This window comes from Diospyros lotus, chromosome 5 (genome assembly GCF_014633365.1).
Source record: "Diospyros lotus cultivar Yz01 chromosome 5, ASM1463336v1, whole genome shotgun sequence".
NCBI classification, from domain to species: domain Eukaryota; kingdom Viridiplantae; phylum Streptophyta; class Magnoliopsida; order Ericales; family Ebenaceae; genus Diospyros; species Diospyros lotus.
Genome location: NC_068342.1, coordinates 7,107,681 through 7,135,246, shown reverse-complemented (window position 1 = coordinate 7,135,246; position 27,566 = coordinate 7,107,681). Strand labels below are relative to the sequence as shown.

The 27,566-nt window shown below is 34.6% G+C and overlaps 3 protein-coding genes and 1 long non-coding RNA gene across 6 annotated transcripts; 3 read left to right on the top strand and 1 right to left on the bottom strand.

Moving 5' to 3' along the window:
* Window positions 1-604: 604 nt before the first annotated feature.
* On the bottom strand, window positions 605-10,187 carry LOC127801866 (SURP and G-patch domain-containing protein 1-like protein). Of its 3 annotated transcripts, none has more exons than XM_052337352.1 (9): window positions 10,025-10,187; window positions 8,366-8,794; window positions 6,918-7,044; window positions 6,336-6,442; window positions 5,812-6,006; window positions 4,481-4,618; window positions 4,146-4,325; window positions 1,172-1,350; window positions 605-984 (listed from the first exon to the last, which is right to left on the bottom strand). In XM_052337352.1, the coding sequence occupies exons 2-9, from the start codon at window positions 8,751-8,753 to the stop codon at window positions 958-960; spliced, it is 1,341 nt and encodes a 446-aa protein (XP_052193312.1). In that variant the 5' UTR covers window positions 8,754-8,794; window positions 10,025-10,187; the 3' UTR covers window positions 605-957. The 3 variants fall into 3 exon arrangements, with proteins under 3 accessions (XP_052193312.1, XP_052193313.1, XP_052193314.1); XM_052337353.1 differs by having other exon boundaries at window positions 8,366-8,797; window positions 10,025-10,168; XM_052337354.1 differs by having other exon boundaries at window positions 8,366-8,810; window positions 10,025-10,145.
* A 2,781-nt stretch (window positions 10,188-12,968) lies between these two features.
* LOC127801551 (uncharacterized) lies at window positions 12,969-20,631 on the top strand (the record flags this gene model as incomplete). Its single annotated transcript, XM_052336789.1, has 7 exons — window positions 12,969-13,200; window positions 13,298-13,398; window positions 15,046-15,114; window positions 15,248-15,306; window positions 15,464-15,524; window positions 18,181-18,234; window positions 20,042-20,631. Coding segments are annotated over 7 exons (858 nt in total), but the record flags the coding sequence as incomplete, so codon positions are not given.
* LOC127801864 (uncharacterized) lies at window positions 18,239-18,892 on the top strand. Its single transcript, XR_008023210.1, has 2 exons — window positions 18,239-18,372; window positions 18,428-18,892. It is a non-coding gene; the product is annotated as an uncharacterized LOC127801864 (long non-coding RNA).
* Window positions 20,632-25,057: 4,426 nt separating the features above from the next.
* Window positions 25,058-26,536, top strand: LOC127801863 (DNA damage-repair/toleration protein DRT100-like). Its single transcript, XM_052337351.1, has one exon. It carries the CDS (start codon window positions 25,190-25,192, stop codon window positions 26,276-26,278), a length of 1,089 nt encoding a protein of 362 aa, XP_052193311.1. The 5' UTR covers window positions 25,058-25,189; the 3' UTR covers window positions 26,279-26,536.
* Window positions 26,537-27,566: the final 1,030 nt, after the last annotated feature.

The window sequence follows — 27,566 nt, the reverse complement described above, 5'->3', positions numbered from 1 at the left end:
ACCCCCACTTAAAAGCGTCTTAGAACCAATGGCAGCCACATACTAAAAGCCTTCTATTTTTATTCACAATGTTTATCTGTGCTTTATTGAAGCCATATGACGTGTTGTTTTAGACGATTGAAGTGTTGGATGACAATTTTCTTTGTAAAATTAAAGTGGTTTGGACCATCATCATCATCCACACAAACCCTCTTGGATTTTCAGTCGGCCAAGAGTTTGGTTTCGAAATAAAGAAAAAGAACAGGGTTTCAAAGAAATAAAAGAGTGTTCTTCCTTCTGCAAGGACACAGAACTTATTTAAAATAATTAAACCACAAGATTCCAACTTATCTAATAAATTATTGAAATAACTTGCAAGCTCTTTATGTTAAGCCAGTAAAAAATAAAAAATTAACACTTTGAAGAGCTTTCCTTGGGCTAAAACTTTAAGGTCTGAAAACCTTACAAAGGGAGTGTTGGTTGGTCTAACATGAGTTGCATACTAATTGATTCTCAAGCACATTAGCCTACCCTCGAATTGTAAAAGAATGATTTTACCATTGTTAATGAGTCACTTTAAAAATAAGAGAGAGAGAGAGAGAGAGAGCATATCTTGGACTCGAAATGTTATGAAGGTTGATCGGTCATATTGATACAATTTGGATACTCTCCCTGTTAGGCCATATCCACAAATTCCACCAATCATTTCTCACATAAATTCAGCATTACAGGACAAATTGGAATGGCCAATAAAGCCTTTGTCTGGTCAAATGAACAACCTGATCTGAAGAGATCCAGTTCTCTTACAAGCAAAGTCCATGTAAACATAATATTCCAGAAACAGAATTATAGTAGACGACTTTGATCTCTGACACATTACTCAATACCAAATACCACCACTAAAAAGTAGTAGACTTGAAGTTATTTCTCGAGGCACCTCCAACCAACACATGGCTTTGCATATAACTAACTGAGCTCTCAGTAGTATGCCTTCCGAGGATTGTTCTGTATATAAAAATCAAATAAACAATATTGGAATTTGACATTATCTATTAGTCAAATTTGATTATGAACCAAGCATTAGTTAGTTACCATGCCCCAGTAAAACAAAGAACCAGGATTAGTCAAATATTAGCAATCACTATCACCATAAAAACAAAATAAGTGAAAGTAGATCCAAATAAGAGTTTACCAGGGGGTTTGGTCTGTATTTATAACCAAGCATCATGCGTTTCTTATACTGTTCATATATATCATCTTCAGCAGTCACTTCTCCAGGCTGGTGAGCCCCAACCCCCAAGTGGTCCCGTTTCACATCACCTGCCTTAATTGGATCTGCAATTCCCCTTCTGGAGCTCCCTAGACCCTCACCTGCAGTCCGGACCAAGAATAACACGGTCATCAAATTTCACAAGGAAATGGGTATTAGGATCTTCACAAAACATTTAGCAGACACCCAAGCTAGACAGATGCATACCCACATTACAAAACCGTTTACAGTGCTTTTAGTAAATCCTACGTAGGTTTAATGTAAAAGCTATAAAAATAAGAATGAAAAAAATACTGGCAGCCCAGCCAACAACAAAAATAGAAATAACATAATGATGGTTAGCAAGCCAAATAAAATGTGTGTACATCAAAGAACAACACATTCATTTTCAAAATAAACCTTAAAATAACATTCTTTCTTAGAGAAAATGCAATATGTTTATGCATTAATATGGTGCCAAACAGAGAGAATAGCATATGTCATAGTGCATTCCAAAGAGGACAAAATCAGGAAACAAGATGCATTGCGTTTACACATCACAGAAAGACACAGAGGATGATATTATAACAAGGCTATTTACAGGAAAAAAAAGATATTATAACAAGGCTGTTTTTGTTGACATAAAGTACATGTGTAAAAGAATGTACACATGCTCCTACAGGCTTGAAAATAGTATTAAAGAACATAAATAGTTATAGTGCAGATGCATTCCCAATGTAATGATGAAAGTTTATGTACAAGGTTTACTGACACATGCACAATTACGTTTAATTGGTACCCATAAAATCAAGGGCGGAGCCAGGATTTTGGTTCAGTGGGGGCAAACTTAAATACAAAAAATATAATTTTAAAAATAAGACAATAATAATAATATTAATTTTTTTTTTTTTTTTTTTACAATTGGTCCTTACAGCTTTTCATACTATAAATTGCAATTGTTCAAGAAAATTACATTGATTATTTGAATATTTAGACTTGTTATGACCACGAAAGGCTAGTTCTTGCCATAGAAAAAATCGAACACAATCAATTGATGCATTTAGACGAATTCAATAATCACACAGTGTTTGTTCTAACTGTTTGAAGAAAATTATCTCAATATTTTGCTCTTGATTTATTAAAGTTTCATAGTTGTTTCGAGCTTAATTGTGTGCACTATTAACATCTCCAACATGAACTTAAAGTCCTATCTTTTTTTTTTTTAAATTATTGAACCATTCTTTCATGAAAGAATCACCATCTCTTTGTTCTCCATTATTTGTTTTAAAAAGATAACAGTATAAGCAAAATGCAACATCTTTGTTTATATTATATTCAAATCAATCACCAAATTCATTGAACCAAACTGGAATGAAAATCGTCTTGATTTTGAGGCTGACACAGACCTCTTTGCAAGTGGACTTTTCTAATTTGATTCTGAAAATTAACATTGTAATCCATTATTGTAGTTCTTAGCTCGGAATCTATAGAAATTTGTGCAACATCAATTTGCTCAATTCTTGCTTTGTTAATTTGTTTATTTTCTTTAGTATAAATTTCCTCCATACTTGATTTCTTTGCTTCACAATTTTCTTCAATACTTAATTTTATTTACATCATCATTGTAAAAAAATAAAATTATGATCAAATTGTAAAAAATGTTGTGATGGTTACTACTAGGCCATTATATACTTATTTTTTTTTATTTCTAGTAATAAAATATAATATAATTTTTTTATTTTTAGTAATAAATTATTGTAAAAAATAAAATTTAAAAAAAAAATCTTGGCCCAGTGGGGGCAATTGCCCCCACTGGGCCTCAGGTGGCTCCGCCCCTGCATAAAATCATAAGACAAGACGATTTACTATTAAAAATATATTTGAAAAGAATAGCACTTCGAGGGAAGAACATATTCCTATCTCTTATCCATATTGAAGTCCAGAAATTTTCCTTAGTATCATGGCCTTATTTTTCCTTCAAATATTGTTAAAAGATTATAGAATTCAAGAACTCCAATTTGAGTACAGCTGTTGGACTCATTTGCCAAACCCATATCGATGTTGGAACACAGGCATACTGGGGGGTAATTGAAAAGTCTATGTAACATAGGCCACAAATTAGAGAAAGGCATGGAGGGGGGTAAGACTAGAGACGGACCTAACATTTGGTATGCATGCATTGGCTTCTCTCATATGCCATTTGACAATGTTAACAGGATATCAGGTTTTCTGTGTGGAATGAATTGATAAAAAAATTTGGCAGCCTTCTCTCTCATATAACATTTGGCAATCTTAAAGGCCATAAGGATTGCTTCAAGGAATGGTCGAAGAATGGCCAGCCAAGTGCAAGAATAAGGATGGGAAAGAAAAGTGAATTCTATTGCTCAACATAGCTTGGGGGACAAATTCAACATGGGAAGCTTCCATTACCTCTTCTTTAAGTCTAGGATAAACATATTGGCCAAGTATGTAAACCTAGAGTTCTGTTCTGACATCTAATTAGAGTAACCGTATTCCTATGTTCAAAGTGAGTTCCTAAGCATTTAACAAGCAGTGGATGCATCTTAATTCAAAACTCCATTCAGACTAGGATCCTTGTCAGAAGTATAAAACACAAACTACAAACACACTGAGTATCTACAACTTTTTAGAAGCATCCAAGCTTCAGGGTCTTGGAAAGAGGTAGAAAAAGGTGACACAGAGAACACTTCCATGTGAATAATTCAGTGCACGATCATCCTAAATACTGTAAAGGAAATATCAGAGGCAAGTATCTAGCCAGGAAACAAAAAAAAAAAAGAAGGAAAGAAATGTCAAAGGTAAGTATATGGCTCCCAAAACATGGGCCACAAAATACCAGAGATAAATAAACTTGTAATTTAAGGCATATATGATGAAAGATAGAGGGAAAAGGCACCTTCTTTCCAGCCCATTTTAGACAAAAGTTTGTGCCCAACATTGTCAGACTGGATTTTTGACCTCTCTGCAACTTCTTTAGCGGCTTTCTGAGCAGCAACATCGTTACATGAAGCCAAGAACTTTGCAAGTTCATCCGGTGGGATGTAATCACCCATGTGATGACCTTTTTTAACAGTACCTGTGCGTTATAGAAAATTGAATTTGATGCAGTATGACATAGGAATCATAAAAATAGTGAATAAACATGAACAGATCAGACTAGCAAGATTGCACGCATGCATTCATGAAATACAATGATACGATCTGATTACAATTAGGATAAAGACATGAAACCTTGAAGGGAAGCAGGTGGAGGCATTTCGTCTTTAGAATGTTTAGGTTGTCTCCTCCGCTCCTCTTGGGCAGCCTTCTTCATGTAAAACTCCATCCTTGCTATGGGATCTGCATCAGCTGGGACACTAGATTCACCAGCTGGTAGTGAGCAGAAGTATATTCACAATTAGACAATGTGTAACTGTGTCTCATCAAGTGGACTAATGACATGTCAGGAAAAGTGAAGGTCACTAGAGTCAAGTCTCGATTTAGTCATCCTTTACCTCACATAATGGACATGCTGTCTTTTAAGTATTTGGACATAGCATTTCATTTTAAAATTAATATAAATATGAAAAAAATCCAAATTATTTGAACAAATAAGTATTTATGTAACTGTGTTCATACACACCTCTGTTTAGTTTAAAAAATTATGCGCCACAGTTACACATTGTCTAATTGTGAATATACTTCTGCTCACTACCAGCTGGTGGCATGTCAGGAAAAGTGAAGGTCACTAGAGTCAAGTCTCGATTTAGTCATCCTTTACCTCACATAATGGACATGCTGCCGTTTTAAGTATTATTTGGACATAGCATTCCATTTTAAAATTAATATAAATATGAAAAAAATCCAAATTATTTGAACAAATAAGTATTTATGTAAACCTTGTTCATACACACTTCCGATTAGTTTAAAAAATTATGCGCCTTTTTGGAGCAATATTTCATTTTTGTGTGTCAACTTCGACAAAATCATCCAGGCTGGTTTGTCCAGGCACAACAAAGATAACTTGAGAAAAAGTGGCATCATCTACATTAGTAACAATTCTATGGATGAGAAAAAAAACTAAGATGGACTCAGAAAATAAGTGACAGCATATTAGGATGTTTGTCGATTGAACAAAATGGAGAAAAAATTCCAATAGTTAACCAAAATTATAAGGACAAAACTTTCTTGAGTTGACTTTATCATGTATTCATTTGTTAGACCATTATTTTATATCTGCCAGATAAGTTTCATGGTTTTGTGGTGCTTTTAGTTGTTAGACCATCAATTCACATCTACGAGATATAAATATATATATATAAACCAGGTAAACTTACCCTCAAATTCAAGGATAATGGGTAGATCCCAGGCTAAATCTATGTTCATCCACCACAAAATTATCTGACAGAAAACTACATTTCTAATGCATTCTTATATGGCATCACATCTTAGATGCTATCAAGGGTGTATCAAATGATGGCAACAGCAACTGAGCAGTATACCCAATTCGTCAAATTCAACAAGTTAAAAGAAAAATGATGAACAAAAGTAGAACAAAAAAACTATACCCTAACCAGATCTACCTGATGATGCAGTTTGAACTGACATGATATCCTCGCCGGATTCATATAAAGCTGAAGCAGGAGTCTGATAGCTTGAATGCTGCTGACGTGACCTTTGAGAACCACTTGCTGAACTAGGAGCTTGATATTTTGAATGCTCCTGATATGACCTTTGAGACATACTTGCTGAGCTAGGAGCTACAGTGCTAGTAACACCTATGTGGATAAAAGTTTGCAGGTTTAACATTTGATATAATATTTGAAAATAAAAATGAATTGCAAAAAAGGGTGCAAACATCAGTAAATGGGCGAACCAAGAACAAGAACAGGACCAAAATGACGCAACCATTTAAGAAGAAAATCATGATAAATAAACATGGTCATGGTCAAACTCCAGCCAATTTCAAATTGGAACCATTTGCAGAAGGAAGCTACTTTTAATATTTCTACCAACTTGTAAGGCTCAATATGACTAAGTTCCATAGTTTAGGGATTCATGATCCTGAAAACAACCTGTATATAGTGAACACGGTTCAGAAACTGACCACTCTGTGATGTTTGGGAATCCTTGTTCAGTGACAGAGCCTTTTTTTCTTCACTAAGCTGATGCTCATAGTACTTATAGTCAGCACAGCTTTCATCAAAAAGAAACCTGAAAGTAAAATGTTAATTAGAATCTGCAATAAAATAAAGACCTAAATTCATGATCAACATGCAGACTGGTGGGCATAGGAAAGGCTGCACAACATATCACTACAGATGGACCAACAAGAACTCTAAAAGCCCAAATAAATCTAATTGATGAAATAAGATCCATAGAGTAAAGAGTTAAAAATCTTCCTTACAACATCAGGTTCTTTTACCAACTACGAGTGCAGAAGAAGACATGGGTCCCTCACCAAAATGCTTAGGTGGATGCATCTGACTATGCCCATTATACTATTACCCCAAGTTGTTTGCAATTATTATTAACAGGAAATTCCCGAACTAACCATACAGTCACAAGTAGACATACAATTAAAGAGCAAGCAACCAAACAGAATAAGGTTATACGTGAGATATGTAAACTCAGCTTCAAAGGGAAAAAATTGCTGAAAAAAAAAATCAACATTAAATTCACTACATACTTAAAAGGAGTATCTCCAGGATTCTTCTGTCGTGTAATATGCTCAAACTGTCTTCCATTTTTTGCCACAAAACTTGCCAACTTGTCTGCAACTTTCTTCACGGTGGGATCAGTAGGGGAAGGTGGTGCTGCATGTCACTTAAAGACCTTATTAATATCAAGAGCGTGAACAAGGGAATGTAAATTACTCTTGAAGCAGGCATTCCACATTTCGGAATCTTTCATTCAAAATCTCTTTCCACCACTGTCGATAGGAACTTAAGGTATAAGCTGCATTCATAAGAAAATGATAATTCAAGAATGTTTTGCCCCTCCTTCCACCAATTAAAGAGTAGAGAAGCAGTGTACCAAGATGATTCCCTCAGATGCATTTCACTTAATGAAGGACAAAGATCATTATTTTACATAATGCTATCTTCTGAAACAAAAAATAGAAGTTTAAGAAGTTCCCTTGGACCTAAAGACCATGTTAGTTAAGGTTCATAATAAGTTGTGTAGTAAGAAAAGGTGATAAGATAAACAGTAAAATGAATATATGACCTCTCAGAAGAAAAAAAAAATCGAGTATATGACAGAATGTAACCATGGTCAATTGGATGTCATCTATGGGTATGTAAAAAAGGACCAATAACATTACAACAAGTCACAAGCACATGAATGTATCGGTTCTAGGAAAAAGCAAAAACATAAAAAGTGCAACAAAAATTGAAGCACATAGTGTAGATAAAGGCTTAACCAGAAAGCATCCAGAGCCTTCAACATGAAAATCAACTCATAGAAACATGGGTGTATGCATAGACACTTAACCACAAAATAATTTCACTTCTTCAGAAGTACAATTATATAACTTACTTCTAGATTTTACCTCATAATCATCTTTGTAGAAACATGAAATTGGGAAAAACGACACTAAAATGAGGAAAAACAAGGCAAGACACGCATCCTTATATCCTTTTATGGTTATTTCATGCAGCAAAAGAGCTAACTGATGAGGGAAAATATGTTTTAATCAATCAACTGAATAAGAAAAATGCAACCAGTTGTGTCCTACTATCTATCAAGTGTAATTCCAGTCTAAATTCAGTTATGGACTAAGAAGCTACAACGTAAGGAAAGTAGTATGACACCCCAGTTATAACGATAACATATGAATATCCACCCATGAGAGAAGGGCATAATAGTATCAGCTAAGCATGTACCTCTGGGTGTGTGCATATGAAACTGCTAATGCTTGCATGCACATGAGACAACAATGTAACTAGCAACACATGCCAAATAAGTAGGGGGAAGAGATAAAACTGCTTAAGCAAGCAGTAAGAATATTTCTGGGCTCTGCCTCCTTGCTTGACCATTAGAAAGGGGAAAAAGGCACAAAATTTCCCAATTCAAACAGAATTATAAAATCCCAATTCAACCAGATAAGTTGATACTCATATAAAAAATAATTACCAACGTCAACTTGTTCTGAAGATTGATCAGAGGGATAAGGTTGACCCAACTTTAGCCTTTTCTGTGGCCCACTGTCTGAGCCAGCATCATTTTCTTCTTCACCCTCGTCCTCACTTAACTTCACAGAGGCTGCCACAAGCTTTGACTTCTGTTTCAAGCTGAATGCAAGCTTCCCGCTTGAAGCAATTGGAGTGAATTTGCGAGAAACATTAACCTTAGATTCAAGGCTGGTTTTGCTAGTGATAGGCTTAGGAGTTGAAGTCTCTGATACAGTCTGCCCTGGTTTAGATTCCTTTTGTGCAGCACCTTTCTCTTGTTGGAGCTGTTTGAACCTCTCCATGAATGAACCATCATTAACAAATAGGCTAGAAGCTGATCCTTTCTCCATCAGGAAGAGCCCAGTATTTTCTAGCTGTTTACAAGAATCCACTGCTAGACAAGCAAGCTTACAAGCCATTTAGACAATATAATGGAAGTATGGAACGGGTTTATTCATTGTAATTGTGAAGAAACAACTTTCAAATTTATAGTCGGTAAATGCAGAAATCTGAAATGTAGCTCCGATTATCATTTCTTTCACAAGTAAATAAAATGCATATTAAAGACGCATCAAGGAAATAGCAAGTACCTCTTGTAACCACAATAGTGAAGCTTATATGGCAAATTCAAGATAAGAACAAAGAAATCCAAAATGACTAATTTCTCATCATCATGTTCCACGCACTAATTGCTCTTACCTAGCTCTCGAAATTATGTTAAAACAAATTCCCACTTCTCAAGAAACCAAATAACAGATCAGTTTAATTGGTTTCCAAGCAATTTAACCTTCGGCATTTAAAATTCAAGCAACCAAGTTAATGCATTCATAACCCAACCTTCAGATCTAATCAAGCCAAAACCATGCAAACCAGGAGAAGCCTCGTTACAGCTGACTCAAATTCACAAATAAACAAGGAAAAATTCTTCATCTAGTGTAGTAGTGATTTTGAAATAAGATCAACAATATTTGTGAATTACAAATATATATACATATCCTGAAAAACATACCTCCTCCCCCCCCCCCCCCAAAAAAAAAAAAAAGAAAGAGATCCATGAGACCTACTATCTTTCTCCCAAAACTACAAAATTTTCAGCTTGAATCAGTTTTTGAGTTTTGCGTTTTGATCAAACTCAAAACCGACTAATTTATCCAGAAAAGATAAAACTCAATAGGCTAAAGATCAACGATTGTGTCTCTCTGATTACGATAACATATCAATCCTTATCCCTCTTTGGGGTTGGCTACATGAATTCCAATTCTTCATTCATTCCTATCTATGACTGTACCTGCAAGGCCTTGTTGTAACTAATATCACTTGCATCTCTTTGATTGAGTTTCGTAAAACAAATTTCAGCTGAATCCATAAACAACAAACTCTAATTCCAAACGGTTGCTCTAATAGACTCGAGCCCTGGTTTCTCACGAAACCTAGTCCACATCTTTTATTTAACATCACCGACACCAAATCAAACCCTTGAATCGCTTGAACACAAAACCATATTCATCGAATTCACTGTGATGCCAACCAAAGATTCAACGGGGAACCCTAATTTCTTTCAAACAATGGCGGTGAGAACAGTAATCGAGATATATAAGTCACAAATCAGTGAATCATTTACCTGATTATGGTTAAAATTATCAAAATTCCGATCTCGGATTTGATCGATTTCTTACGGCATATAACGAAAGGAAATCGCACACCGTCGGTTTCTTCTTTGAAAGGGCGAACGGAAGAACCCGAGGTTGTCGTGGTTGTCTGGTTACTTTTATAATGAGATTTTATATATTTATAAATTCACTCCGAAGCACTCTCTTTTGCCTTTTTCCTTCTTTGACAAAATTGCACATCCACCCTTGACGTTTGTTGGAAATTAACATCCGCCGACTTTACTTCGTGTTTTCTGGCTGTAAGTACAAATATAAGTGTATAATGAATTTACTTATTAACGGATAAATTATTAAAATTAAAATATAACAAAACAAATGAATTCAATAATATGTTGGAGAAAAAATTATAGAAAAATACCTGTAAACTAAAAATGTTCAAAGCTCTGTTATTGTCATAATATAATAATTAAAATTTATTTATTTTAAAAAAGTTTAATGAAAAATTGATAGCACTAGGCAAAAGAATAAGATCTATTCGAAATGGATCACCCATAAAGGGTTTTGAGGAATGATGGATCTGAAAGAATAAATGTATTTGGGTGTGAAAAGCTACAAAATAGTCTTTTGAATTGGTATTTAAGAAAGTTTATAAGACAATGGATAGTCATAAGACACATAAAGATCTCCCTCATACAAGCCTTCCAATGCCTAAGTCTGACATAGTCATGATGCGGAATGTTGCAGATGCAATGCGGATGAAAATGTCATATAATGTTTCTCGAATAACGAAAAATCTTGGAAAAAATATATGTTGAAAAGTTTGAGAGAAGTTTTGGGGGCTTGAAAAATTATCTAAAAGACGAGGGTCGTAAGGTATTTGTATCCCTCGAAATACTAAAACACATGGGAGGGGAAGACATGGGGCACATATACACAAATGCATGTGGCATAACCCCCTCTAATGTGGGTATCATGTTATCTTTGGATTAGGCTTTGGGAGAACTTAGTGGGTCAAGTCTTAGGATAAGCTAGTCCTCAAAAGATCTTTTGAAACTATCCAGACTTTTGGAAAAATTAATCCCCAAAGAGTTTTCGAAAGACTACTCAAGTTTTTAGGGAATGAGGACTCTAAATATCCTTTTGAGTGAAAGCATTATTTTCTCAAGCCCAAACTAACTTATTTAGGGGAACTTTACGAGAGGCCTTTAAGGTTTCATTAACACTAAATTTACTTTTCACTCGTTGAAATAACAAATTTTATTAAAAAAATACTATGAATTTATATGATATTAATTTAATAACTATCAATTCATTCTAAACTTTTTTGTAATATGAGGTTATTAATAAGATGCATTGTTGAGTTATATATACAAATTCTACCTATATAACATTCTTTTTTTTTTCATAAATTTGATCCACTTCATGCAATTTTAGATTTAATTTTTAGGTTTTTTTTATTACCCTCCCAAATTTACATTTTTTTTATTTAAGTAAGATGTTTCAAATTCCATGTGAATAACTCAATAATGGAATTTTTTTTGATAAGATAAAAAAAATTAATAAATAAAATTATACTATCCAAAATCTAATGAAAGATTAAGAATGAGAATACTTAGAAAGTGTTTGATATATGAGAAAATTTTTAAATTTTTAAAAATGTTAGGTTAAAAATCTACATTCTCATGTTTTGTACATTTTTTAAAAAAATAATAATTGAAAAATAACATTTTTAAGATTTATTTTTAATCAACTTTATCACAAAATACATTTTTTAAAAAAATTAATCACTGGAAAATAACATTTTAAAGATTTTTTTAATCAATTTTCTCATAAAAAAAGATTTGAACGAGGGATTGAGAATCTTGAATTCCTATGAATTTGGAAAAGTTTTTAATAAATAAAAAGACTAAAATACCATTTACTCTTTTATAATATTGCAGTCATTTCACAATTATCTTTGCCATAACTTAATTTTTATAATCATACACACACATATATATATATATGTGCGTATATATAGTGTCATTGTTTTAAAAATCAGACCGTTTAACCTGGAACCGGTGGCCTATCCGGTCCGGTTTGACTCAAAAAATTAAATCTCTTTTATCCTGGTCAAAACTTGTCAAAATCCGGTTGAACCGGGAATCAGGTTGACCCCGATTTTTTTCACATTCTCACTTATTTTTACAATTTTAATTATTAATTAATTATTTAATAACATATATAACAATTATATATAAAATATTAATTATATATTAATTAATAATAACATTTCTCATAATAATATATAAAATATTAGTATTTCAAATATATATTTAATATATATATTATTTAATTATAAAATATATATATGACATCATTTGGTCGGACCAATTGACCCGTGACCCAATTAATAGGCTGGTTCGCTTTTCGGTCCAATTTTTAAAACATTGCATAATGTGTAAAAAAAATGACTTCCTAAAAGATTGTGGTCACAATATTTTATATATTATAAGAAATTTATCATTTTTAAATAACAAATTAAATAAGGGTAATTTTGCAAAAATAATATGAATTTCCAAAAATACTACATTTAAATCAAATATAAAAATATAAAATTCTCAAAAAAAAATATTCAACATTCTTCAGAATATTTAAAACTAACTAAATATAGAATTACATATAGTTTGGGAATCAAATATTTTCAAGAATATTATCAAAAATTTAGAAACTATAACTGATTTAAATCACCTTAGTTCAAATAAGTTGCTGGGTTTAGTTGTTAGAACCATGAACCATCCCATTTGGGTACCCTAGGTAGTCCAGGGGTTTATTGGCATTTTCATTTTTTTTCCTGGGCGACTAGTAATTCTTACATTCCCGGGGAGGTCAGGGCAATTAATGTTATTATATAAGGACTTGGCTGTATATAACGGTGACGCACATTGCTCGTGATTGTCTGGTCCGATTGGATAATCCGGGCCGGAGCAGGCCTTGCTCTGGCATGTCGTCGTCTTCGTCTTCGTCGTTGTCATCGGCAACGAGCGGTCTGAAAACCCTACAGGCCATAACCACCTCCACGCCACACCATTTCCGCACCAGAGCTTCTCTGCTCCGCCGCCCGCTTCGTTTCAAGCACAAGCTCAGCTTCTCTCTCTCCATCCCTCTCCCGCGCTTCTCTCCGCTCTGTTCTTTGTGTATTCCTCGCGTACTTCCTATCTATTTACTCTCTATCTTTCTATATCTTTTTGAATCTAATGTCATTTTAAATGATGCAATCTCAGTAAAGTGTGTTTATTTTGTAGGTGAGGGGGGCAACGGGAGTTGCTTGCCTAATGGTGTAGGCGAGGCAGTCAGCGGGGCTTCGCCAGAGAAGCTTCTTCAAGTCGTGTTAGTTTCTCCTCAGGTTGATTCATAATGATAAGCTGCTCTTGAAGTTCTCTTTTCTTTTTGGAATTTTTTTTTCTATTTTTTCTGTTCTAGTGCGTCTTTCTGAATGGGGATTTTTTTCTTCTTAGAATTAATCTGCTGGATCTCGAATTCTAGATGGTTCCTGCAGCACTTTTTTCTTAAATTGATTTAGTTTCGGATTAGAGTTGAGGAATAATGAAAAGGGTATGGGATTTTTCAAAATCTCATATCATTCACTTCTATTGGCAAATACAAATATAGCATTAATATATGTGATTAATATAGATGTTGTCTCATGTTGGAAACTGATATCATGCTTGGCCAAATGAAGGATATTTCTTACTAAGTTTTTCACCAGACTTCCAAATAAAATAAAATGTAATTATACTAGTAATATTAGCTCAGTTGGGAATGTCCTTAAAAGCAACCTTCCTACCAAGACAAATTGATCATGAAGAAGTTATCTGGTTTTGCAAATTGCAACTACTTGCTTGGTAATCTATTTTTCTTGGGCTGTTCAATTGTTTGCTAAAAAATCTGGCCATGTTGGATGTTGTTAGTCCTGCAATCATTAGGGGATGTTAAGTTGTCAAAAAGTGTTTTCTAGTTTTACATCTCCAATTTTTTATAAAATCTCTAGTTTTCATTTTTCATAGAAAATTTAAAAAACTCGTTCCAATGTTATACAAAACTATTTACCGATCTAGAAAATTGGAGAGTGTGTTCAAAAAGAGTTTATTTTTTTGGTAACTTGTGTTAGAGAAGGGGTGGAGATGATTTGGGGGAAATTTTTGTGAAAAACTGCGTATTCCAAATCTCCAAATTAGCAAGGAAAATTTGGGAAACTTATTTTAGGAGTTTCCTAAGTTTAGTTTAATTTTGGAATTATAATTCTTCTATAATTATAGTCTATTGGTTTGTCTATAATTATTCTCAAGTGTCCTTTCTATCATGTTCTATTTCTTCCAGGGAGGGGGGGGGGGGGGGGAGAGAATTGTAGACGAAAGCAATGGACTACAATTGTAGTCACTCTCTTCAAAACCCCCTAAAGCAATAGGCTACCACTATCGTGGCTCTAACCATCAATTGGTCGACAACCACGGCAGATGTGGTCAACATTCTTGGATCAAGTTGGTTCATTGGTTAATTTTTATATGATTTAAGCTTATCAAGTCAAGTCCAACAGTTCACAGCCCTCATTTGAGTCGAGCTCAAGCCAGAAGATATGGTTCAGCTCAAACTTGAGCCGAGCTACAAGCTGACCAAATTTGAATTGAGTCAAACCTGAAATGAGGTCCAACTTGGCTTGGCTCATTGCCAGCCTTAGTCACAAGCTGCCATGGGTTCCTGCCATAATGACAATGATTTGAGAAAGCAATTATTGGATTGACCATGTACATTAATTCAACTGGTGTAGTGGCTTCTTTTAAGATCAAAGTTCAGCTGGTATTTCAACTGAAGCTGTCCCTTTTTGCTGTTTTGTTGAAGCAATAGATGTAGGACACTTTTTTTTTTCTTTTTTCCTGGGTGCAGCCAAGTACTTCTGAGACTCTAAGATCTCATGCATTTTATTTTTTTATGGGGTTGTAGATATCCTCTATTTTTTAAAAGCTGTCTCTGAGAATCCTATTGTCCTTGGCAGATTCCTGGTAACACTGGATGCATTGCCAGAACTTGTGCTGCATCAGCTGTTGGACTACACCTTGTTGGGGTAGATATTCCAACTATCACCCAAGTTTCTATCTATGCTACTGTTATTTAACTACAATAATGATAGAGAGTTTTTTCTTTTCCCATAAACCAAAGGACAACTACTAACTTGGCTATTTTTTTCCTTTATTCAGCCTTTAGGTTTTCAGGTGGATGACACAAAACTAAAGCGGGCTGGATTAGATTATTGGCCGTATCCATCAACATGTGTTTGAACCATTGGTTTCTTCTATACTTCTTCTCGAGTGTCCTTTTCATCATGTTCTATATGTGCTGGGGAAGGGGAAAGAAAGCTTCAATAGTTACTCGTTCAAAACTAAACCTCTTCAAAGACTTAACCTCCTAATTAGATATGTAGTTGTCAAAGTGCATGATTCTTGGGCAGAATTTCGAAATTACTTCAGTCAACAGGTTTTTCTTTATATTTAGTGGAGTTGAAGATTACCTCTCTGTTTCACTCTTCTCTCTAGCTAGCTGGCTGTCTGTCTTTATCTGGTGTTCTTTCACAAAATTAAGCCTACATATAAAAAAATTCTCAAAATAAAACTCCAACTAAACCTATTCTCAAATAAAACTATGCTGGCCATGTTACCCAGACCTCCCTAATAGAAGATTTGACAATTTTAACTCAAAACTGTGGACATTTCAAGGGGAAACCACTTTTCCAGTTTTTGTCTTTTGGAAAAAACCGTGTTAGAGAGACTGCCAACTTGGTTTCTGCTCAAAAGGCAAAATCACAAATGTGATTCCAAGCAGAAACCATGTTTTTTTGAGCCACTATTTTTTTTAAAAATACTTAGAAATTCAAATATCTTCTTTAAAAAAGACTAAAATTTATAGAATCTACTTTGTGTGTCACATTGTTAAAATCTTATAGAAACAAATCTTAAGTAGTAAAACTGTAGGTGTATAAAATCATAAATGAGGCAGCTTTTTTCTTTTGGAGCGAGAAAGAGTCGCATTCAAAATGCTCAATTATATCACCATCTGGTGATGCGTCACTTCTACTGGTATGACCTCTACCTCGACTTGTCTCTTGATGTACTGGCACTTGTTTTTGTTCGGTTGCTTCTCCACATTTCTTCTATATGCATCAAAACATGGTCATTTAGAGGTTGTTGGTGTTGGGAAAATCGGGCAATTTTCCCCAAAAATCAAACACCGTAAATAATACCCGACAACAATTATTGAATAGAAAAATAAATAAAACCCCATAAATTAACGAGGTTTGATCAATTTGGCCTATGTCCTCGGACACCACCAAAAATATTTCACTAATATTCAAGGAGAGAAATACAAAGAGAGAAAGAGAGAAATACAATTGTGAAATTGTGGGATGATTTTTTCAAAGGAGGGTTAGCTCTTTTTATATAAAATGTTCACCCTCCCTACCCACTCAATTTGGTTGGGATTTGGGAGATCCGCTAATGTGGAGATTTGTAGTCTTGGTGGTAGCTCTCCCAATCCCACATCGCTCATTGAGTGGGTTGGGAGGGTGCACATTTTATATGTAAAGGGCTCACCCCCCTTTGGAAAAATCATCCCACAATTTCACAATTGTATTTCTCTCTTTCTCTCTTTGTATTTCTCTCCTTGTATTTTTTTGTAGTAGACAGAGCAACTGTAGACTATAAAGTAGACTTCCAACTGACTAGTGCCTTTGCTAAAGTGAACATGTAACCAGTAGTAGATTGGCATTTATTTATATCACCAGCATAGTCAGGATCACAATAACCAACTATATATTTACCCACTTTTTCATCCCGCTCAAACACTAAGTCGACATCTACAATATTAAAAATATACCGCAAAATCTATTTCATAGTTTGTCAATGTTCCTTTCCAGGATCATGCATATACTTACTCACAACTCCAACTGCCTGTAAAATATCGGGCCTTATGCACACCATAGCATACATCAAGTTACTAACAGCTTTTGCATACGGAACTTTTGATAGTTGGGATATCTCTGATACTCTTGGTATATTAGAAAAATTCACTGTTGCCTGAGGTTGCAAGCAACATATTGTATCCAAATGCATGTCGAAATTGCTATGGAGTTGTAGTGCGGTATCTTGAATGGGATATCCATAGTTGTTCCAGTATATGAGAAGTGGCTATCATCTCTTCAATGTCTGCTCTTGCTTCCTCTTGTGGAAAACCCCTCATTGCATGTCATCTGTCTGATAAATATATTTCAATCCTTGTTCTTACAAACATGTAAAATCAGTGGATGAGAGCTTACCTATCAAGAAAATAACACAAGTAAAAAAAATGTTAATAATATAGTAAATTAGTCATACAATAATATCATGCATATATCTAGATGGATGAAACTGCATTCCTAGATTTGTTGGAGGAAAATCAACCTCCACGTAATGCATTGATACCGTGATATGTAAGTTCAATAGTAATCCATCGAGTGCTTTGTATTTTCATCAACCATGAACTGATGGCACCTACCCCACAATGACATGTACCTCTCATGAAATGTGCCCCAATCAGATTGATTCAACCCACGCCTATCTCTTCAGCACAATTGTGCATTTGTTGATACAGTGCCATGGATGTCCTATACTAGTACGAACAGTCCCATGACTCAACCAGGCAAATACCACTCAACCATATTGAAGCAGATAAAGGTGCCTCTGCAAGCCAAATGTCTTGCCCATTGAGTCATATGACTGGTAATTGTGATAAGACCTCATCAAAGTATGGCTACCAACATCACCACCCTAACCATCATAGATTGTCTATAAATTTGTGTTGTTATTAATATGATTTCAAAGTAATTTAAAAAAAAAAAAAGTGGTTTCTGCCCAACCAAGTTGGTTGTGGCTTCTGCCTTTTGGGTGCAAAGCACATTAGTAGTCTCCTCTTGAAATGTCCATGGTTTTCCAATTAAAATTGTCAAATCTTCTCTCAGGGATGGCGGGGTGATGAGGCCTGTAGAATTTTACTTGGGGAATAAGTTTGTTTGGCGTTTTATTTTGAGAATGTTTTTTTCATGTAAGCTTAATTTGTAAAAAAAACAAAAAACAAAACTATATTTTTCTGTCATTTACAGGATGGAGAAAAACGGATGTTGGCATTTACGAAGAGAGGAACAACTATTCATTCCGTAAGTCTCCTGTCTGTGTTCATATTTGCTACTTGATATTTTTGTGTAAGCCTTATAGCTATTCCAATAAGACTCCCTAATAAAAAGAACATGGTTATATAAAATTAGAGCAAGTTTGTTAAACATGCTTTCTATCTGGTTTTTCTTTTTCTGTTTTTTTTTTTTTTGGAATGAGATATATTATGCAGGTCAGGCTTTAGTACTTTCATTTGAATTCATTTTCATCAAATAAATCATACAATAGTTGCCATCGGATTTGCACTCCAACATTTGCATTGTTCAAGCTTAAAGCTATACTCACTTTACACACTCATTTGCTGTTTGAAGCTCCCAATACGATACTGTTATTGGTGGTTAGCCGCCATTGATTTTTAGCAAATTATGGAGAAACACTGTTCCCATGTTGATATAAGGTTGTGGATTGAAGTGATTTGTATGATATTATACCATAATCATGGTGCTATATGTTTTGTCTAACCTTTCTATTTGCTTTGTGTTGATATGTTGTTACACATGCCGATAACGTTGAAACATGTACATGTGCTAATAAAATTCTTTGGTGTGCCGCAAATTTAGGATATGTATAATTGAACTTTAGAACCTGATATGATCCCCCCCCCCCCCCCAAAAAAAAAATAAAAATAAATAAATAAATAAATATTTACATATATATATTTCTAAGAATAGGCATTGTGATTGTTACTTGGCCTTGTTCTAGATGATTGTTAGGTTGAGCATTCATGATTCTGTAACTTTCGTCACTTTCTTATGATTTTGGCTTGAGAAAACAAAAACAAAGGACTGAGGTTGGATTTGAGGTGAGAGAAGAGGGATCAAGAAGCAGCAAATCATCTTGCAAAAAAAAGGAAAGTAAATGTGATACTTGGAGTTACGGACACACGAGTTGTTCACCGATGCATAATAGCTTCGATGGACCTCCAGCAACCACCGGCTTGTCTCTGGCACCCTTTGGTGAAGCTAATCGATGGAACTTCCAATTGCAATCACCAGGACCTTGTGTAGAAAAACTCTGATTTAAGATAAGATGATAGTTTAGTTAAACCTCCTGCTTTCTCACTGTGTCACCAATTGGAAAGGGCAAAAGATACAGATAAATTCATTCCTGTCTCCTCCTTGTATTATTAATGTTGCCTTCTCCACTTTTTGGAATTTAGGATCACTGTGTTGTTCTTTCCTCCCTATATTAAAATCCTGATTCAAGATGACTGGAGAAATGTGAAGGAACCAAGGTGTTCCCTGTTTATCTTTTATATTCATTGTCCTTTCCTTAAATGAACAAAACAGTAAACAACTATTGTTTGTAGCGTTGGTGGGAGTACACGAATCTGTAGGAAGCCTTTAAAATGTGCACGGATGTTGTGTTAATCTTGTGTGTATATCTTTTTGTTAGAAATCAACGAGTGGATTCCTTCCTATTGTGCTTTCTTTCTTATTACCATATGTATCGTGTATTGCTGATTACTTGCTGCTTATTGTTTCTGATTTGATTTCCTTGTATGTCATTGTATTTTACAGTTGTAGGACCTTTCTTTTGCTGTACATATTTCCTAAGTCAGTTTAGGAAACCTTCTCTCATTAGAAAACTGCCTATTCAGATTGATATATATGCTGTGTTTTACGTTGAAGATGAATAAGATTGGATTTATTGTTCCTCTTTCAACACTTTTTAGTCACTTCAATTTGATTGATCACAAGAATAGGCACAAGAAGAAACAATGGAATAGATAGAGAGAAAAGTAATGCATAACAACATTTTACTGAATCGCTGCTGCCTCTATAAATGCAGGAATTCTCCTACAGACGAGGCGACTGGCTTGTTTTTGGGTCGGAAACTAGTGGACTGCCACCTGACGCCCTGCTCGACTGCAAGAAGGAAGCGTTCGGAGGGGGTACCATTCGGATTCCAATGGTGGAAACGTATGTTAGGTGCTTAAATCTGTCTGTGAGTGTTGGCATTGCTTTATACGAAGCTTCAAGACAGCTAAACTATGAGCAGCTGCAATGCCCTTCTGAACCTTGTAGTTCAAATGGTGATGAATCATTCATCGTTGAAGATATTTTTGCTTAATTCAGTAGCAGTGAAATAGTTTGATTGCGAAAGCAAAAGCAGGAAACGGGTTGATACTGAATACTGACGGACTCTCATTATTCAGACAAATGCATGTAGAAGGATGAAAGTTTTGGTAGATTTGCAATTGCAAGTTTTGATCGGTTTTGGTTTTCAAATTTACCCGTGTTTCATTTTTACTCATTTGTCTTTTGGCCCAAGTAAAGGGTACATTAGTGTCAATAGACTCTTTCCATAAAGCTAGGTAATTGTCACTTTTGTGGGATCAGTTTACATTTATTGTGTATGTTATATGCAAAGATTGTCCAGGCTATTTGTGCTTCTTTTTTTTTTTGGATAAGTCACTGTACATCATTTTTTTTTTTTAAATTTTATTGAAATACAATAAACGACTATTTATGATTCATGCAACATACGATATTTTAACTTCTAAACTTTTATTCTTTTATTGAGTTTGAGTCTAAACCTTTGATTTTGTTTTATTTTTTTGGGTAAGGTTTGACCTTTTGTTAGAATTGATCAGGCGATATGATTAGATCATTAAGGTCAGGTTGTTTTGAAGGTGCATGTCCACCGACTTTTATAGAAAAGCTAGGCTTAGGCTTTGGCTTTGATGTTTATTCTAATTTTAATGATTAGCAGCAAATTGAAAATCTGAAACCCAAAGCAGGGGCGGGCTGGCTGGCTGTGATCGAGTCGTTGGCTCTCTCACGTGACGTGACGTGACGACGCTTGCCTTGGCATTAATCTACCCAGAACATGCCTATCTTCTTCGCTCTCCCCTTCATTTATTCATTTATATATATTTAAAATTTTAAATTAAATTTATGTCCATATATTAAGATATTTAGACTTATTTTAATTTTAAATAAATAATAAAAAATCCATTGCCATTTGTCTCAATTATTCCCAAAGCCAAAAGATAAGCCAAAAAGTCTAGTGCACGTAAAATTAAAAACAAAAATTGGCAATGCCAGCCAGAACCATCCAATCCATCAACCTTGCTTGCTGGCGCAGATGAAGTGTGTCGGATCCCAGGGACCGTAGGATGGCCTTTCGATTCGCGCGTGGCTTATTTGTGGACGTTGATGACACCTAATCCAGCTAGCTGCAGGGCTGTTCATTTGGCTCTATCCTGGCTCCCATCCCATGAATCATAAATCATGATCCCGCACTGAACTTAATTATTGTAGCCCGGAAATAATAATAACCGACGGCAGGTAGTGGTAGTGGAATTAAAGATTCTGTTTGGCTGCCACGAAAATGTGGAAACACGAATCTATTAATATTATTTAGCCACTGTTCAACTGTGGAAAATAATTCATATTTCTTCAAATTTTAACCAAATTAGATTCTTCAGTACCAGTAGTAGAGTGGCGAGCGACTCCGGAGGAGCCCAACTTCAAGCAGACACCGGCTGAAGCCACTGGATATGGGCCCGGCCCACCGACAACCCATTGATGTTCCACATGGTTGGACGGACCCCACCTTAAGCCGCTTTAATGCGTCCCATCCCATCCTATCCTATTATATGCCCCTCCCTAGACGAAAGGAAAGCCTACCTCTGTTTCACCAAAAATAATATTTCTTATCACGTGAGTTAGGTTCATTTAAAGCTCTGTTGATATAATTTTATTTTTTTATTAATTAATAAAATATTTTAAAATATGATACATTTATTATTAATTAATAAAACTATTAGTATATTAAATACATTTTAATTACCGATTCTGAGTTTTGAGTTTTATGGATTTTAATCATTATTTATTAGATCTTAAGTGATTATTTATGGGTAATCTGCAATATTTTACAATTAAAGTGACGAAATATTTTAAAATACAATTCATTTATCATTAACTAATTAAATTATGTAAATATTAAAATAAAATAAATTATCTTGTTTAAAAATAACACAACTTAATCATTCCTCTAAAGATAATTATTTGCATTACACTTATTACAAATTTTTCACTAAAACTGGAATTTCCTGTAGAATTAGTTTTTTTTTTTTATGATCATTTAATGAGTAATTTTTTGAATTATAGTATAATTAGTAACTAAAATACCAAGAAAAGAAAAATAAAAGCTAGTGACTAAAATATCTCAATAGAAAGGATAAGACAAGATTTGGGTTAGATTTGGGCATGATTGCATGGAATTCAACTTTCTCAGTTTCATGATGCCATATAATATTTCACATGAAAAGTTAAATTAACTGTTGCATCTTGTTAATGAGTGATTTCTGTAACACTCATTAAGATTTATTAAATTAATGTAAGCTTACTTCGTTGATTTAAATTTAATCAAAAAAATATTATTTATGGTTAACATTAAACACAAATATTATACTAGCCTTATAGTTTAATGTCAACTACAAATAATAACAAATTTAATTAATTTTAAATGAATGAAACTGTTTAGGTAGTGTTTGTTAAACATGATATAGACTAAACAAAATAAAATATATAAAGTATTTCAAATTTTTGTTATTTTTAATGTATTTGTTAAATTTAACTAGTAACTCTCACTAAGAAGTCTATTTTTTATATATACTTATATCTCTCCCCTCAAGATAAGTATATGTTAAATCTTATAAGTAAAAAAAAATAACGTATGCATTTTTTAATAAATTTGAAAATTTAATAAAAAATTTAAAATACTTCATAATTTTATTTTAATTATTATAAATATTGATTCAAAAAATATTATAACAAAGAGTTTTGTCTTCGAACATTACCTTAGAATTATGGTCCTTACGTCTTCTCTAGCGACTTGTGTATTGATTTTGATAGAGAAAATAAAATATAGACGAAGACTTTATTTTATTATATATGATAAAAGAATTGAATCTACGAATTATTAATATAAATCTTAATTTATGATGTTTCAATTGGTGAATATGATAGCTAATATAGTGTACCTTGCCCTGCGTTACTTGCCCTGATCAAACGTTACCTTGGGATTATTGCTGATCAAACGTTACCTTGATCAATATGGGAAGGAGTACTGTCCGCATGGGCAGTCCAGTTGGTCAAGAAAAGGACACAAAGTGCCTTTCGTGATGAATCTTGGATCAAGACTGAGGATCGAGTCTCGCAAGCAGTAGTGTGGTGAGGGGGCTCCTTATGCGCGATGAGTTTAGGTCTAATCACTGTGTCTAACTAGGACACCATAATTAATCTCTCCCATATCCTGTCGGACCGGATGTGGGAGGCGCCCAGATTGAACGATTTCACATTTTGGACCAATATGAGAAGGAGTACTAGTTAACAGAATTATACGTTAATGATAGCTAATATAGAGCTAACTTTGATGTCAGTGATGCGCGATGGGGTCAGCCACTAGGATTTGTCCGTTTTCCATCCACGCTCGATGTGCTCTTAAATGAAGTGAGAGTGAGTACCTGACACAAAAAGACAACTATTAAATCTGTAAATTTAACTTAAAAAGAAATAAAATATGAGTAATGCTAAAATATGGGCAATGGTCAAACATCTCAATATTTTTATTAATTGATAATAAACATATTATATTTTAAAGTATATCGTTAATTAATAAAATATTTAAATATTATAATTTTAATATGTTGAATATACCTTAATTACCCTTCTTAACAAAAAAAAAATTATATTAAAATGGTGTTTTAAGTGTTATCTAATATATCAAGCAGCGGCCGACCACATTCCTCCCATCATTAACCACCTCATTAATTCCTTAATACTTGCATATATCTTATACCCCCAAATAAGCGATGGTGGTGAAATGACTATATTAGCCTTCCATTAATAGACCTCCTACGGTGCCTTTACTCGTTCCAACCACCAAAACTTAAGAGTATTTAGACGAGCGGATTGCTGCTCTATTTCAGAGGTATGGTGTATAAATAAATAAAATTAATATAAAAATAAAGAAAACAATACATTATAATGTAAAAAGAGTAAGTAAGCAATAGATAGATGTACCTTGTTTTTATATAAAATATATTTATTACATCTTATTATTAAAATAATTTAAAATATAATACATTTATTATTAATTAATAAAAATATTTAAGGGTTAAAAAAAAATAAGATAAATTCATCTTATCTAAAAAAAATATGTATTGATTATTATTTTTCTAAACCTTTTCACAACCAAATAGTCTTAAAATGTTGGCCAATTAATTATTATTTGTGTGCACAGAATTGAAAGGTATGGAAGTTTTAAAGGGGGTTAGTAAAAAATATTAAGCTTTACTCAATTTTAATATTAAGGGTAACTTACCAAAAACTAAAAAAAAAAAAAAAAACCTTTTACTATATTATAATTATAATTTTTTCAATTGGGAACCAAACTTTTCATTTAGTTTTAACAATAGATTATCTTCTTTAATTTTATTATTATTAAGTATTGACGTAACAAAATATGTTAAATAACTTTGTGAATAAAATTACAAATTTACCATAAATTTTGGACCAGTAGCAAAAATCTTAAATAATTTAGTATTTCAAATTTTAAATGATAAAATTAAGAATTAAAGTTAAAATTTAAAGAAATGTGAAAAATACATATTTTTATAGTAAATTTATCTTAATTTTAAATGGTGGCACACCACGTGACATGATTGATATTGAAACTAGCCCTCCAATTTATAGGGTTCCCCAGAAAGGCATCAATTCCAATCCTAAAGCGTGATTACAAGGTGGAGCAAAGGGTATTTACGTCCACAAGCTCTCTATATAGCCCATGCTTCCTTCCACCATTAATAAACACACAAGTCCAAGCCTGTGTGCTGAAAGGCAGGAGTAGTATCGCAGGAGCCTGGATTAGCATCCAGTCTTCGTAAAAGGTTTCTTGAGAGAGAAAATATATACATTGCAGAGAGAGATGGGAGTTTTGATTTGTCTCGTGATGCTAGCCGTCGCTACGACGGCAAGCTCCTGCCCGCCGGCGGACCGGGCGGCGCTGATGAACTTCAAAGCGGCTCTCAACGAGCCTTACTTGGGAATACTGAACTCCTGGACCGGCTCTGACTGCTGCCAGGGCTGGTACGGCGTCAGCTGCGACCCGACTGCCGGCCGGGTCGCCGACATTGCACTCCGCGGCGAATCCGAGGATCCGATCTTCGAGAAGGCCGGCCGGACTGGCTTCATGACCGGTTCGCTTTCGCCCTCCCTCTGCAAGCTCGACCGCCTCACCACCCTCGTCGTCGCCGACTGGAAGGGCATTTCCGGTGAGATTCCGTCCTGCCTCACCTCCCTCCCCAACCTCCGGATCCTGGACCTCGTCGGCAACAAAATCTCCGGCCAGATTCCATCCGACATTGGCCGGCTGAGTCACCTCGCCGTCCTTAACGTCGCCGACAACCTCATTTCCGGCCCCATCCCCGCCTCCATCGTCAACCTCCAGAGCCTCATGCACCTCGATCTCAGCAGTAACCGGCTCTCCGGCGCAATCCCGGCCGATCTCGGCAAGCTAAAGATGATGAGCCGGGCCTTACTGAGCCGGAACCAGCTCACGGGCCCAATCCCCAGCTCCATTGCCAACATCTACCGACTCGCCGACCTGGACCTCTCCGCGAACCGGATCACCGGTTCGATCCCTCCCCAAATCGGCTCAATGCGGGTTCTCTCCACCCTGAAGCTCGACAACAACGAAATCTCCGGTGAGTTACCAGCATCCTTGCTGAGTAACCCCGGTTTAAGCATCATGAATCTGAGCCGAAACTCTCTGGAAGGTTACATCCCGGACGTCTTCTGCTCGAAATCATATTTCACGTCGCTGGATTTATCTTTCAATAACTTGAAGGGTTCGATCCCGAAGTCGCTATCGTCGGCGAGTTACATAGGCCACATGGATCTCAGCCACAACCACCTGTGCGGGCGGATTCCAGCGAGTTCGGCGTTCGACCACCTCGAAGCGTCGTCGTTTATGGACAACGATTGCCTCTGTGGAATGCCGTTGCGAACATGCTAATGCGTTCCCGGCAGAACATGATTCAATATTGGGTACTGTGAATTTGACGTGGGGGTTGTAAGTGTAATTTTATTTAAATATCATAATGGTTCAATTGTTATAAAAAAAAAAATTTAATAATGGTGGTGTGCGAGCGAAAGGAGTAAAATGACGTGGGCTTGCACGTGAAAATCTGAGTCAGCTTTATAGGCAGACAAGGGTAAAAGCGTCACGTGAGTTTGCCATATCATATCAATCTGTACGTAATCATGATTCTTATATCGCTTCCAGATCTTCTTTGCTACCTCATCTCATCTCAGCGATTTAGGGTATACTATATATGTTCATATAATTTTTTTTATATTAATTTATAATAATATAATTAATTTTAATTAATTAATCAAATACATTGATTAATGTAAGCGAGTTGGATTCATAATATCAAGTGCGTTGCAGTTGCTTCTGTCTTTTATTGTGTTAATGCGACTGCAATTTTTTTCTACGATCTTTTTTATAGGGTCGGACATCTTGACAGATAAGTTTAGAGAACGAGAGTTAAAAGATTAAAATACTCTCGCTTATATTGCATTGAAAAAATTGTAATAGAATGTAAATAAAAATATTTTAATTTTTTAACCCATATTATGTAAACATGTACTCTCAATAATTTTCTTTTCCCCACTCACGCTAGTCTCTATACCCATTATATTATATATATTGGTAGGTGAAAAAATGACACATTCCTACTTATCAAGCACTTTATATTTGGGGAAATGATAATTTTATTAAAAAATAAATAAATTTTAAATTTTAATAAAATATATATATATATATTTGCTAATGGTAGAAAAAATTCAAAAAGAATCTATTTAAACTTTGTACTAAATTATAGTGTGTAATCTTAATTAATAGTAATTTGAATAATGGAAAATAAATATTGTTTGAGAAGTAAATAAAATGAGAGATGGATAAGATCAAGTGGACGTGAATGTCTTTACTCTGCAATGCATTGTGCCTGTTCCCTGTGCCCATGTGCCTTTGCATGTTCCCAATCAGAGTGAGCCTGCGCGTCAGTGCGCACAATAGCCCAATGGAAGGATTTTGTGACTTTGTGGGCAGAAATTTCGAGAACAAATTACTCTTATTTTTTTAATTTAAATAAGTTTTTTAAGTTTTTTTTTTTTAAAAAATCCCTTACCTGTTAAGTCAAAATCCCCCTGAATTTTCAATGAAACCCTTATTTTAGTTTTTCATAATTCACATTCAAAATATTGATCAAAAAAATAAAATATACAAAATATTTCAAACA